The sequence below is a fragment of the Mercurialis annua genome, linkage group LG8 (genome assembly GCF_937616625.2).
Source record: "Mercurialis annua linkage group LG8, ddMerAnnu1.2, whole genome shotgun sequence".
Taxonomy (NCBI): domain Eukaryota; kingdom Viridiplantae; phylum Streptophyta; class Magnoliopsida; order Malpighiales; family Euphorbiaceae; genus Mercurialis; species Mercurialis annua.
In genome coordinates, this window is record NC_065577.1 from 13,498,951 (window position 1) to 13,511,988 (window position 13,038).

General features: G+C 33.9%; 1 protein-coding gene across 1 annotated transcript; it reads left to right on the forward strand.

Moving 5' to 3' along the window:
- Positions 1–276: 276 nt before the first annotated feature.
- On the forward strand, positions 277–2,173 carry LOC126661662 (uncharacterized). Its single transcript, XM_050355518.1, has 2 exons — positions 277–2,056; positions 2,145–2,173. Exons 1-2 carry the CDS (start codon positions 277–279, stop codon positions 2,171–2,173), a joined length of 1,809 nt encoding a protein of 602 aa, XP_050211475.1.
- The last annotated feature ends 10,865 nt before the right edge of the window (positions 2,174–13,038 follow it).

Here is a 13,038-nt window from a genome sequence, read left to right on the forward strand (position 1 = left end):
ATAACTTTCCATTATCTCTGTTTTTATACTCTGTTAAAAAGGTTTTCATAAGTCTATATCACGCAGCTCTCAAACTGATCCATATTTGATTAGCTTGTGAAGACTTTACATTCATCAGGGCGAAGCTATTCCATTAGCTTTACATATTTAAGCAAAAGTTTTTAAGTCTCAATTCACCCCCCCCCCCCCTCTTGAGCTACTGTTGGACCCAACAATTGGTATCAAAGCAGCTTATATTCGCTCAAGCTAATATTCCAGCTTGCCAAAGTGATCCTAATGGCTACTAGCTCAACAGGCGTTTCTAGTGCTTCTGGGGTACCAGAAGGGAGTTCAGTTTCGAGACCTCCACTCTTTAATGGATCTAACTATGATTGGTGGAAAAATAGAATGAAAAATTTTGTGCAGGCCTATGACATTGAATGCTGGAGAATCATTTTGAAAGGAATCACACCTCCATCACTTACTGAATTTAATGGAACTAGAAGAGAAAAGACTGAAGAAGGGTACACCGATGAAGATTGGAAAGCTGTTCAGCTCAATGCCAAAGCTATCAACATGATTCATTGTGCACTAGATGCCACCGAGTATAATGGAATTCGAGGATGCTCAACAGCAAAAGAAGCATGGGAAAAACTTCAAACCACGTTTGAAGGAACAGATCAGGTTAAAGAATCTAAAATCAACATGCTAAAGAGACAGTATGAGCTGTTCCAGATGCAACCTAATGAATCTATTCAGGAGCTAAGCACTCGCCTTTCAAATATTGTAAATGGAATGAAGAGTCTCGGGGAAAACATAAGAGAAGAAGAACTTGTGAAAAAGGTTCTAAGATCTCTTACCGATAAATGGGACAGCAAGGTAGATGCCATCTTTGAAGCAAGAAATCTAAAAGATTACTCCCTGGACGAGCTAATGGGTTCGCTATTCACTCACGAGCTAATTAAGAAAGGGAAAGAGTCAGTCTTCGATAAAAATAAGAAAACTGATCTAGCTCTAAAAACTGTCAATCAAGAGAGTGATTCAGATAATTCAGAAGAAGAAATAGCTCTCATGACTCGAAAGTTTCAGAAGATGTACAAGAAAGGTGGAAGAAGATACAGGAATGACTTAAAGAAATCATACAATCCCAGACCTGAAGCTAAGAAGGAAACACTGGAAGCTAACTGCTTTGAATGTAACAGCCCGGATCATTTCAAAGCTAAATTCCCAAAGCTAAAGAAAAGATATCGGAAAGAAAGATTTGATAGAGCTATGAAAGCCACATGGAGTGACAGTGAAGCATCCAGCTCAGAAGAAGAAACACCAGGAAATGCCATTGTTTGCTTAATGGAAAAAATAGGAGAAGAGTGTGATCCCAAAGACATTGCTGAAGGATCTCAACCTAATCAATGTTTAGAAGCTGACAGTTCAGAAACTGATCGTGAGGTAAAAACTCTTGACATTAGCTCTCTTGATCTTCAAGATTTATATAATGCTCTTTTCAAAGAATACACCAAGGTTTCTTTAAAATATCTAAATCTAAAAGGAAAATACAAGATCGCAGAAGCTGATAATTTGACTAGCCAGCCTGACCATGCTAGCGCTAATCAAACTAATCAGCTTAAGACTGATGTTGATCAGATTGAAACTAATCTCACTCAGCCTTCGAGCGATCTGATTGAAGAGCTTAGACACTCTAAATCCCAAATCAGATTTCTCCAAACTGAACTTGAAGTTTCAAACAATGTTAAGAAAATGTTTGCTAGACTCAATGAAAATTTGAAAATCAAAATCGTTGGCTTAACTCGAGATCTTGAGACTTTCACAAAAGGTAGATCCAATATTGACATGCTCCTTGGAACTACTGATATGCGCTTATCTAAAAGCAAAGCTGGCATTGTGTATGATCCTTTAAAAATTCAAGAACCCAAAGCTACTCAGTTTGTGAAAGCCATGGTTGGCCCATCTCGATCTAACTATCAAGCCCAACCTTTTGTCACTAAAGAATCTTGCTTTTACTGTAACCGAAAAGGCCACTCGGATAAATTTTGCAATTTCAAAAAGAAAGCCACTCAAGGTACTCAGACTCGGAACAATTATATGTCAAAGCTAACCCATCAGGACCCAATTTAGCTTGGGTACCTAAAACTAACTGATCTTTTCAGGTTTGCCTAAGGAGCAAAAAGGCACATGACAACTGGTACGTGGACAGTGCATGCTCTAGGCATATGACGGGTGACAAATCCAAGTTCACCCAGCTCAAACTAAATGAAAGAGGATCAGTTAGCTTTGGAGACAACAGTCAAGCTAAAATTATCGGTTCAGGAACTATTGGGACTAATCATCCTATCGAAGATGTATCTCTGGTCAGTGGGTTACAATTCAACCTACTCAGTGTCAGCCAATTATGTGACAAAAACAGAAGAGTGATTTTTGAACCTAACAAATGTGAAGTTCAAGACTTGTCTAGCAACCAAACTCTAATCACAGGAGATAGAGTAGACAACATATATCTCATTGATCTAGAGAAACTTAATGAGTCTGATCTATGTCTCGCTACCATTGAAGAAAATTGTTGGCTATGGCACAGACGATTAGGCCATGCAAGTATGAAGCTAATCAGCAAATTATCCATCTATCAGCTTGTGGAAGGACTGCCCAGCCTAAAATTCGAAAAAGATTCCATTTGTGATGCATGTCAAAAGGGGAAGCAAACCAGATCATCCTTCAAATCTAAAGGACAGCTAAACTCTAGTAGACCTCTGGAGCTACTTCACCTTGACCTATTCGGTCCAATCACTCCAACTAGCTTGGGAGGTAAATCTTACGCCTTTGTGATTGTGGATGATTATTCAAGACTCACTTGGGTTCTTTTTCTTGCTCACAAAGATGAAGCCTTTGAGAAATTCTCAAATCTCTGCAAAAGAATTCAAAACCAACAAGGGCTAAAGATTTCCACCGTTCAAAGTGACCATGGAAGGGAATTTGAAAACAAGCTATTTGAGGAGTTTTGCAACGACAATCGAATCACTCACAACTTCTCAGCACCTAGAACTCCCCAGCAAAATGGAGTGGTAGAGAGAAAGAACAGAACCCTTCAAGAAATGGCTCGAACCATGATCAATGAAGCCAAGCTACCCAAATACTTCTGGGCCGAAGCTATTAGCACAACCTGTTACATTCAAAACAGAGCTTTGGTAAGATCTATTCTGAAAAAGACTCCTTATGAGCTCTGGAAAGGTAAAACTCCAAACTTAAGCTATTTCAAAGTTTTTGGTTGTAAATGTTTTATTCACAATAACAACAAGAATCAGCTTGCTAAATTTGATGCCAAAGCTACTGAAGGTATCTTCTTAGGTTACTCAGATCATAGCAAAGCTTATAGAGTCTTCAACAAAACATCACTTGTTGTTGAAGAATCTATTCATGTTGTTTTTAGTGAAACTAATCCCTCTCTATCAAGGAGAGAATCTGTTGATGATGAAGAAACAGGTTCAAACCAAGAAAAGACACCTCAAGCTAATGAAGCAGCTCAATCTGGAGATACAACTACATAACTGTTCAATCAGGCTCAGCCTGATAATGATCAGCAAAAGGAGTCTCTGAACTGGGAAGATGATCAGCAAGCTAATGATCTCCAAACTAATAATGACGAACAGATCCATACTGATCTACCAACCGAATGGAGATACCACAAAGATCACTCTAAAGAAAATCTTCTTTCCAGCCCTTCAGACAGGCTAGTTACAAGGAGCAAACTGAGAAATATGATAGGAAACATAGCCTTTGTATCCAAGATCGAACCAAAGACAATTGAAGAAGCTGAAGCTGATGAAAACTGGCTAATAGCTATGCAGGAGGAGCTAAATCAATTCGAGAGAAACAAAGTCTGGCAATTAGTTCCTAAACCAAAGAATCAGTCTATCATTGGAACTAAGTGGGTGTTTAGGAACAAACTTGATGAAGATGGAAATGTGGTCAGAAACAAAGCAAGATTGGTAGCTAAAGGTTACAATCAGGCTGAAGGAATAGACTTTGATGAAACATTTGCCCCGGTTGCTAGACTTGAAGCTATTCGAATGTTATGTGCCTTTGCTTGCCACAAGAACTTCAAGCTCTTCTAGATGGATGTCAAAAGTGCCTTTCTCAATGGATATCTAGAAGAAGAAGTTTATGTCAATCAGCCCCCTGGTTTTGAAGACTCTGCTAAACCTGATTATGTCTACAAGCTAACCAAGGCTCTATATGGGCTAAAACAGGCTCCTAGAGCCTGGTACGATAGGCTTAGCAAATTTCTTCTTGAAAACGGATTTGTAAGAGGCAAAGTTGACACCACACTCTTCACCAAGAGAAGTCAGAAAGAAATCATCATTGTCCAAGTATATGTAGATGACATTGTGTTTGGAGCTACTCAAAGCAGCTTGTGCAATCAGTTTGCAGAGCTAATGAAGAATGAGTTTGAAATGAGTATGATGGGAGAACTCACTTTCTTTCTCGGTCTTCAAATTAAGCAAAGCCAAGATGGGATTTTTATCTGTCAAACTAAATATATAAGAGAACTCCTCAAAAAGTTCAAAATGACAGAAGCTAAGGAAAGCCGAACACCAATGAGCACAACCACCAAGCTAACTACAGATGAAAAAGGTAAAGAGGTAGACATTAAGATCTACCGAGGTATGATTGGATCTCTTCTTTATCTTACATCTAGTAGACCTGATATTCACTTTAGTGTTTGTTTATGTGCTCGCTTTCAAGCTAATCCGAAAGAATCTCATCTTATTGCTGTCAAACGCATTCTTAGATATTTACTTGGGACTGATGAATTAGGCTTATGGTATTCAAGGGCTGCTTCATTTGATTTGGTTGGGTATAGTGATGCTGATTTTGCAGGCTGTCAAATTGATAGAAAAAGCACTTCAGGAGGATGTCAATTCCTAGGAAGCTCATTAGTCTCATGGCAAAGCAAAAAGCAAACTTCTGTTAGCTTATCTACTGCTGAAGCTGAATACATAGCTGCTGGAAGTTGTGTTGCCCAGATTATATGGATCAAGCAGCAACTTGAGGACTATGAGCTAATCTATAAACTCATCCCCATTCTATGTGACAACACAAGTGCCATCAACTTGTCAAAAAATCCTGTGCTACACTCAAGAACAAAGCACATTGAGATCAGACATCACTTCATTAGAGATAATGTTCAAGCTGGCGACATCAAGCTAATCTTTGTGCCTACTGAAAATCAGCTTGCAGACATCTTCACCAAGCCTCTCTCTGAAGATCAGTTTTGCAAGATAAGAGGAGAACTTGGACTAATGAAAATCAGCTCTTAAACAAGTTCTAACTCAATCACTTTGGCAAATACACATCTCTCACTTCTCTCCTTTTATATCATTTTATTTTATTTTATTTTACCTATTTCTGTCTTTAGCCTTTTATTTTCCCAGAAACAGGTACTAAATCAGCTCAGGGTCAAGGCTAATCAGGTTACCTCTCATCTGGACCGAAGCAAAGCTCTAAGAGGCCCAAATTTTTTAAGTCTCTCTTAAAAAGCCCATTTTCTTACCCATTAACCCCACTTACCCCACTTACCCTACCCACTCATTAAAACCTAATTTTCTATTCCACCTCACCTCAAAAACCGCCGCACACCTCATCTTCTTCCTCAAACTTTCTTCTTCTCTCAAACCAACTCATCACCTCTCACTATGGGCAAGAGACCTGCAAAAATCATTGAGGAACCCGAAGGGAGTAGAACAACAGCCGAATTCCTTTTTGGCACGACTGAAAGCACACCCAAGTCAGAAACATCTGAGCAATCGAGAAGGACTCTCATCCCTCCTAAATCAATCGATTGGGCATTCTACGGCAAAGAAAAATTCTCCTTCAAGGAATGGTTTGAAGCTCAACAATGGACAGCCTTCATTCAGATCAAAACTGGGATATATGAAGAATTGGTGAATGAGTTCTATAACTCACTCAAACCGAAAGGGAAAACAGAATTCACAGTTACTCTAAGGAAAAAGAAGTACCTAATCACACTATCAACCTTATCTGAGGCTTTCCAGATCCCTAACCAAGGAACTAGAGGTGCTAAAAAGGCAGAAGTCTGTCAACTCTCTGCCTTCAATGAAGGTACTTTCAAAGCTCTGGCCACCGCTCAATCCGAGGTAAAAGGTTCCGAACACGTTAGCTCTGCTTCTCTCATTCCTAGACTTAGAGTCATTCATAAATTCCTTACCTGCTTCATTGCCCCCAAGTCTGGTAGTCACGATTATGTTAGCAGTATTGAGCTCTTTTTCATGTGGCATTTAGTCAAGCTAAAACCCTACAACCTGTGCTATTTACTAATGACTGTTATGCTTGGTGTGAAAAAGAACAAAAATCTGCCCTATGGAATGCATTTGACCCTGCTGTTTAAATATTTAGGATTGAATTTATCTGCCTATAAATGTACACATATTGCTGATACCGATGTGGTGTCCAAGCTGTTTACTACTCGTACTAAGAAGAGAGGTATTGAATCTGGGAGTTTTCAAGCTGTTAAGAAGATCAAACAGGAGAAACAAGTTGAAAGTGAGAAAACTGAAACTGTGGAGGTAGGTGATTCTGGCTCCTCCAAAACCAATTCTCTTGACAGTGTGAAGAATGGTTCAGATAAGGAATCCAGTGAGAAAGATATCAGCTCATCAGACAATGAGCCTCTGCTAATGAGGAAAGCTGCCATCCAGAGATTAGCTTCTGGGAAAAACAAACAGAAGCTAAAGGCCCCTGCCAAGACTGAAGCTGATAGGATCATAGATGGCCTACTAAAGACCTCACGGGACAAGGAATCTGAAGAATCAGTTGGAGAACAAAGTGCTGAGAAAGCAAATCAGACTGAGCCTTATTCTGATAACACAGTAAAGATTGCTGATCCAGAAGCTATCTCTGCAGATCCCAAAGAAGAAGCTCCTAGTGAACCTATTCCTCAGGCTAATTTGCCCTCTGAGCAAATGAGTAAATTTGCTGTCTTTGAGAATTTTTGCAGGAATACCTTTGACCAGAGCATGCTAGCTATGAAAGCAGAATTCTCCAAGCTAGTCAAATTAGCTCAATCTGAAACTAATCTTGTTCCAGCTCCGGTCATCAGCCTCCCCAAGAAGAAAGCATCTGACTCTGACAGACTGTCAACCAAAACTGAACCAGCCTCCAGACCTCCCAAGCTGCCTATCAGACGGTCAACTCGATCAAGCTGCTCTTTCAAGACTGTTCCAATACCGAAGGGTCAGCCTGGGTCAAAGGACAAGCCTGAAGAACTGTGAAGCTAAAATGAATTAGCCTGTTTTCTGAACCTAATTTACTTATGTTTTTTTTATCTTGTCTTTTTTATTTCTGAACTTGGTTTATCTTGCCTTTTTGGATGACTGACAAAAAGGGGGAGTAGTAGCCCCTCTTTTCATGGTTTTTTGTTAGCTTGTTAAAGCTTTTATTGCCTTGTGCATTTATGATCATATTTCATGGCATGTCTTTAATAAAACTGTTTTATTTAACTTCTTCATATATGCCATACATTCAGGGGGAGCATGCTAAATAACTCATACTACTCTTCTAGAAATATTCATATCTTGCAATTGGAAAGGTTTTGTCATCATCAAAAAGGGGGAGATTGTTGGCTATAGGCCCTTATTTTTTATCCCTTGTTTTGATGATAACTAAAGCCCACTAATGTGTTAATTGGATTATTGCAAGGCCCAATTTCTAGAAGCATCTTGATCTTTCCTCTAGCAACAATGATGGAGGGCATTTTCGGAATCAGCTTGAAAAATACAAACCCAGCACTATCAGGTTGTCAGTGTACCTTGTACTGCAATCAGGCTGCCAGCACTAACAAACAAACCTGAGCTCAACCTGATTGGCCAGATCAGCCTAGAATAGGCTCTTCCTCTTGTCACCATGTACACCTTGCATAGAGGATAAGAATTGAAGGAATATCCTGATGTGACTCAGCCCTACTCTCTAGAAGATTCTTGGAGTCTATAAAAGGGATTCTTCTCCATTTGCAAAGGTGTGGGAAATCAAGTGAAAAAGATCAAGTTTCCACATTCTCAAGAGCTTTAAATCCTTGGTGATTTATCTCAAAGAAAACTAGGAATAGTTTGAGTGAGAGTTCATACCATCTTTCTGTAATCATCTTGTGAGGAATAGAATAGGTTCTGGGTAGAATCAGATTTATTCTTCAAAGGGTATTAGTTTGCTGAAGCTATCAAATCAGCTTGTAAGTTACAGACTAGCTTCTGGGTAGAACTAGGGTTGTATTCTTATTAGCTTTATCTCTAGCCCGTAATAGAGATTTAAGAGTGGAATACTTAAGGATGGGGATCCTTAAGGAGTGGATGTAGGCAGGGTTGCCGAACAACTATAAAAATCTGGTGTTCAGTTTTATGCTTTAGTTTCTGCTCTATTTTAGCTTCATCTAAAACTGTTTTTGAAAGAAAGCTTTTCTTTAAAACTAAACATAACTTTCCATTATCTCTGTTTTTATACTCTGTTAAAAAGATTTTCATAAGTCTATATCACGCAGCTCTCAAACTGATCCATATTTGATTAGCTTGTGAAGACTTTACATTCATCAGGGCGAAGCTATTCCATTAGCTTTACATATTTAAGCAAAAGTTTTTAAGTCTCAATTCACCCCCCCCCTCTTGAGCTACTGCTGGACCCAACAAGATATATGTTTAACAAAAACAATATCTTTAAAATTAGAACCGTTATAATATATTAAAAAACAATTCTTTATTTACTTATTGAACGCTTAGATTTTTTTTTTTGAATTGAACGCTTAGATTATTGCACTAAACTTCACACTTTTCATTTTAAATGTGTATAATATTACTCTTTATCTTTTAATAGAAGAATGCAATTATATATTTACTAAAACTTCAAACTATAATAATTAATGTAATAGTGGAGTACTAATTTTTTAATATATTTTAATTACCGATTTATATTATTTTTAATAATTAATTAAATTAATATATCTATTGTGAATACAAATTGGACAGTGAATTGCTGAAGAATACCAATCACGTCGTGATATTTGGTCCATGTCTCGTACTGATATTTGGTCCATGTCTGTTTCAATATACCTATGACTTTATGCTTATTAACTAATGATCTTTTTAACGAAAATAAACTAATCATAATTTTATATTAGAATTGGATTTATATTTCTTGATTTTTGAAGTTGTATTATCTCATTATAATTTGTGTTGAAAAAAAAAATGAAAGGTCATGATTTTATGTGATAATTTTTAAAGGTCGTGATTAAAATAAAACTTTTTATAAAGACTGTGATTTTTTATGAAATTAACCCTTAAATATAATATGGAACTTATTTTTATATTTTTAAATTAAATAATATTATGAAAATTTAGATAGACTCCATTTTTTTGTTAAATAGTTTAATTAGCCTCCTATATATCTTGATTAGTAGAATTTGACATGTACTCAACTATTCATTATCAAACTATAAATTCTGGGTATTAAGTGATTGGTCAATTACCGAAAATAAAAATATTTTTGTTGTGCTTTAAAAGGAGTCAGTGTAGCTTTAGGAATATTTTAAGTAAACCTGTTTTTTATTTATTAAAGTTAAACATTTTAAGTTTATTATTAATATCAATCTCATCATTAATTTATAATGGAATTAGACTCCTATTTATATTGACGATGTTTAATTGAATTGTCCTTCAATTATTATTATAACCTTATGTTATAACTAAAGAAAACGAGCAAAAGTAGACAGAAAATCATCCAAAATCAGTATTTGATATATCTATCTTTTCTTACACTGATGATTTTTCATCATATTTAGATTAATTTCAACAGAAAATAGTTTTTATGAAAATAGAATATTTATTAATTTAATTATAATACCATTTGCATATATAGTTAGAGTGAAATCATACAATTTGGATGCTGGGCCACGAATGCCCTTATAAGGGGCTTAGCATTTCATATCCATACTATAAACAAGAGGAAATTACACCATTTACCAAAAAAAATGAAAATAATTACAAAACTACATGTTGACTTTTTTCATTTACAAAAATGTTAATAATATTTACAAAAATATAAAAAAATAAAAAATAATATCAAACATACGGTGTATACTGTGGGTATAATGTCAGTATACTAATAAACTAACATTATATCAACATTATATCAACATTATACCAAAATTATACCAACATTATACATACTGAGATTTTATTAATATTAAATAAAATTTTACCAATATTACATCAAATCGTATACTAAAAATTAAATTAATAATTTACCAAAATTATACCAACAGTATACCAAGAGTGTACACATCAAAATATACTGAAATTTTATTATTACATCAACATTACACCACATCGCATACTAAATATTAACCCAACAGTATACTAAAATTATACCAACAATATACAAATTCTCTAGTTCATTACCAACTATAGTGAAAAATGCATATAAAAAAAAATATACATGTTATCAACTAGAAAATATATATAAAAATTTGTAATCGATATACCGAAAATATACTGAAATTATACCAATAATAAACCGAATATTATTTTTAAATTATCTGATTTATAGTTTTAATATTCCAAAATTATACCATAATTATACCAACAGTATACAAATCGTACTTTTGTAATTAATTTTCATTTTTTGATACTTTTGTAATTAATTTTAAATCAGTCGTATTTTTGTAAATAAAAAAAGTTTACAGGTACTTTTGTAAATATTTTTAAAATTTTAGATACTTTTGTCATCGTCCCTATAAACAATTCTTTCAAATAATGGGTCTTATGTATCAAAATCCATTTACCTACAATGATTGTCATCTACATTTGAAAGTCATTGTTTGAGGGGCTTCTTACTCAAATAACCAACATTCATGTTTGATTTACTTTTATACCAACACATATTTGACATTTTAAAACTACCATGTATGGGAGAAATTATTACTTTTATACCATTCATATAAATAGAACCCTAATAACACAAATCTTCATAATTACAATTATTTTCTCTCTCCTCAACTTTCTCTCCTTTCTCTTTCAATTCACCTTTCACACAAATTTCAGATTTGTTCTTCGCACCAATCCGCCTCCGCCGTTCCGTTTTTGCTGTTCCATCTTCGTCGTTTCGCCTCCGTCTTTCCACTTTTATCTCGCCGCGCCATCTTTCTTTTCTCTTTTTGATTTTAAATCTGAAATTTGCTGTTCTTTTTTTTTTATTTTCAGATCTGTAATTTATTTATTTTTTACTGTTGTTTTCAACCATTAAACATGTATAAAGATTATCTTTAAAGAATTTAATACTCATTTCATGTAATGTAGAATAATTTTGTGATTTTATGGAATAAAATACTGTTATTTCTGCATTTTTCTTGTGTTTCTGCGTTTTTTTTAATTCTGCAGAACGATTTGTAGATGATGATTGATTGCTGAATTATTGTAATGTTACAGTGTTGTTGACTTTATATTGATATCAACTGATTTTTTTTTAATTTTTACATTGACAACTAAGATAACATTGTCTGTGAAATAAACTAAAAAAAATAAATTAAATTAAATTGAGACTAGATAATGATATGTTAGCATCGGGGAAGAAGACATATAATGATGTTGCATTATTGTAATGTTACAATGTTGATATGGTGTTGATTTTCGGTTGATATTTTGTTGATTTTAGCATCGGTGAAGAAGACAATAATGATGTTAAATTATTGTAATGTTACAATGTTGATCTTATGTTGATATAGTGGTGACATGGTGTTGATTTTGGTATAGGTAAAAAATATAAATAATGATTCTGAATTAGTATTATATTACAAATTTGAATTTATGTTGATATTATGTTGATTTTGTGTTGGTATTTTAGATTGAAAAAATAATTTATTAATCTTTGATTAATTTAATGTTGATTTTATATTAATATATATAAAAAATAAAATATATGATAAATAATAAATTTTGATTAATTATTAGCAAAATAAAGGTAAATAAAAATTAAAAATAAAAATTAGTGTTAAAAAGATTTACAAAATTAATACTATCCAGTTTATTAAATGTTGTTGATATTATGTTGATATTGTGTTGATATTAAAACTGACAAAAATGTCAACAATAAATAATGTACACATGTTGATTTTATATTGATTTTGAGTTGATATTTGATTAATTTTAATGACAAATAGTATACACATGTTGATTTTGTGTTGATCTTCAATTAATTTTAAGGATATGTGCATGTTAATTTTAGGTTGATTTTAGGTTGACATCGAGTTGATTTTGTGTTGATTTTGATTAATATAGTTTAAATAATTGTACATCAATAAAATTCAACATTGATTTTATAATAAAGTTTGTACGTAGAACATAATATAAGGAGCAAAAAAACCAACCAAATTTCAAAAATGCCGAAATGAATTTAGTATATTCTAATAAAATAACACTCAAGAAAATGAAAGTTATATAAAAATGGTTGAATACCAATAACATATGTTTATGTAGGGAATTTCAGAACGTTTACCGAAAAAAACACACAAAGAGATCAATCATTCAAACAAATATGTGCACTCCACATTCCATCCTGCTGCTTTTCAAATAAACATCTATTCCGCAAACTTACAGGAGGCATTTATTTCATAGACAATATTATCTTGTTTGTCAATGTTAAAATAAAAAAAAATAGTTGATATCAACATAATATCAACATAAAGTCAACATAAAATCAACAACACTGTAACATTACAGTAATTCAGCAATCAATCATCATCTACAAATCGTTCTGCAGAATAAAAAAACGCAGAAATACAACAAAACACAAAAAAATGCAGAGTTAACAGAATTTTATTACATAAAATCACAAAATTATTCTACATATCAAGAAATAAGTATGAAATTCTTTAAAAATACTCTTTATACATGTTCAATGGTGAATAAACAGTAAAAGATAAACAAATTACAGATCTGAAAATGAAAACATAAAGAACAAAAAATTTCAGTTCTAAAATCAAAAAGAGAA

Excerpts from the sequence above, each read along its gene's own strand:
- LOC126661662 (XM_050355518.1), top strand. The coding sequence starts at position 277 with ATGGCTACTAGCTCAACAGGCGTTTCTAGTGCTTCTGGGGTACCAGAA. Across the intron at positions 2,057-2,144 it reads CAAAAAGAAAGCCACTCAAG|GTTTGCCTAAGGAGCAAAAA; the intron begins GTACTCAGACTC and ends TGATCTTTTCAG.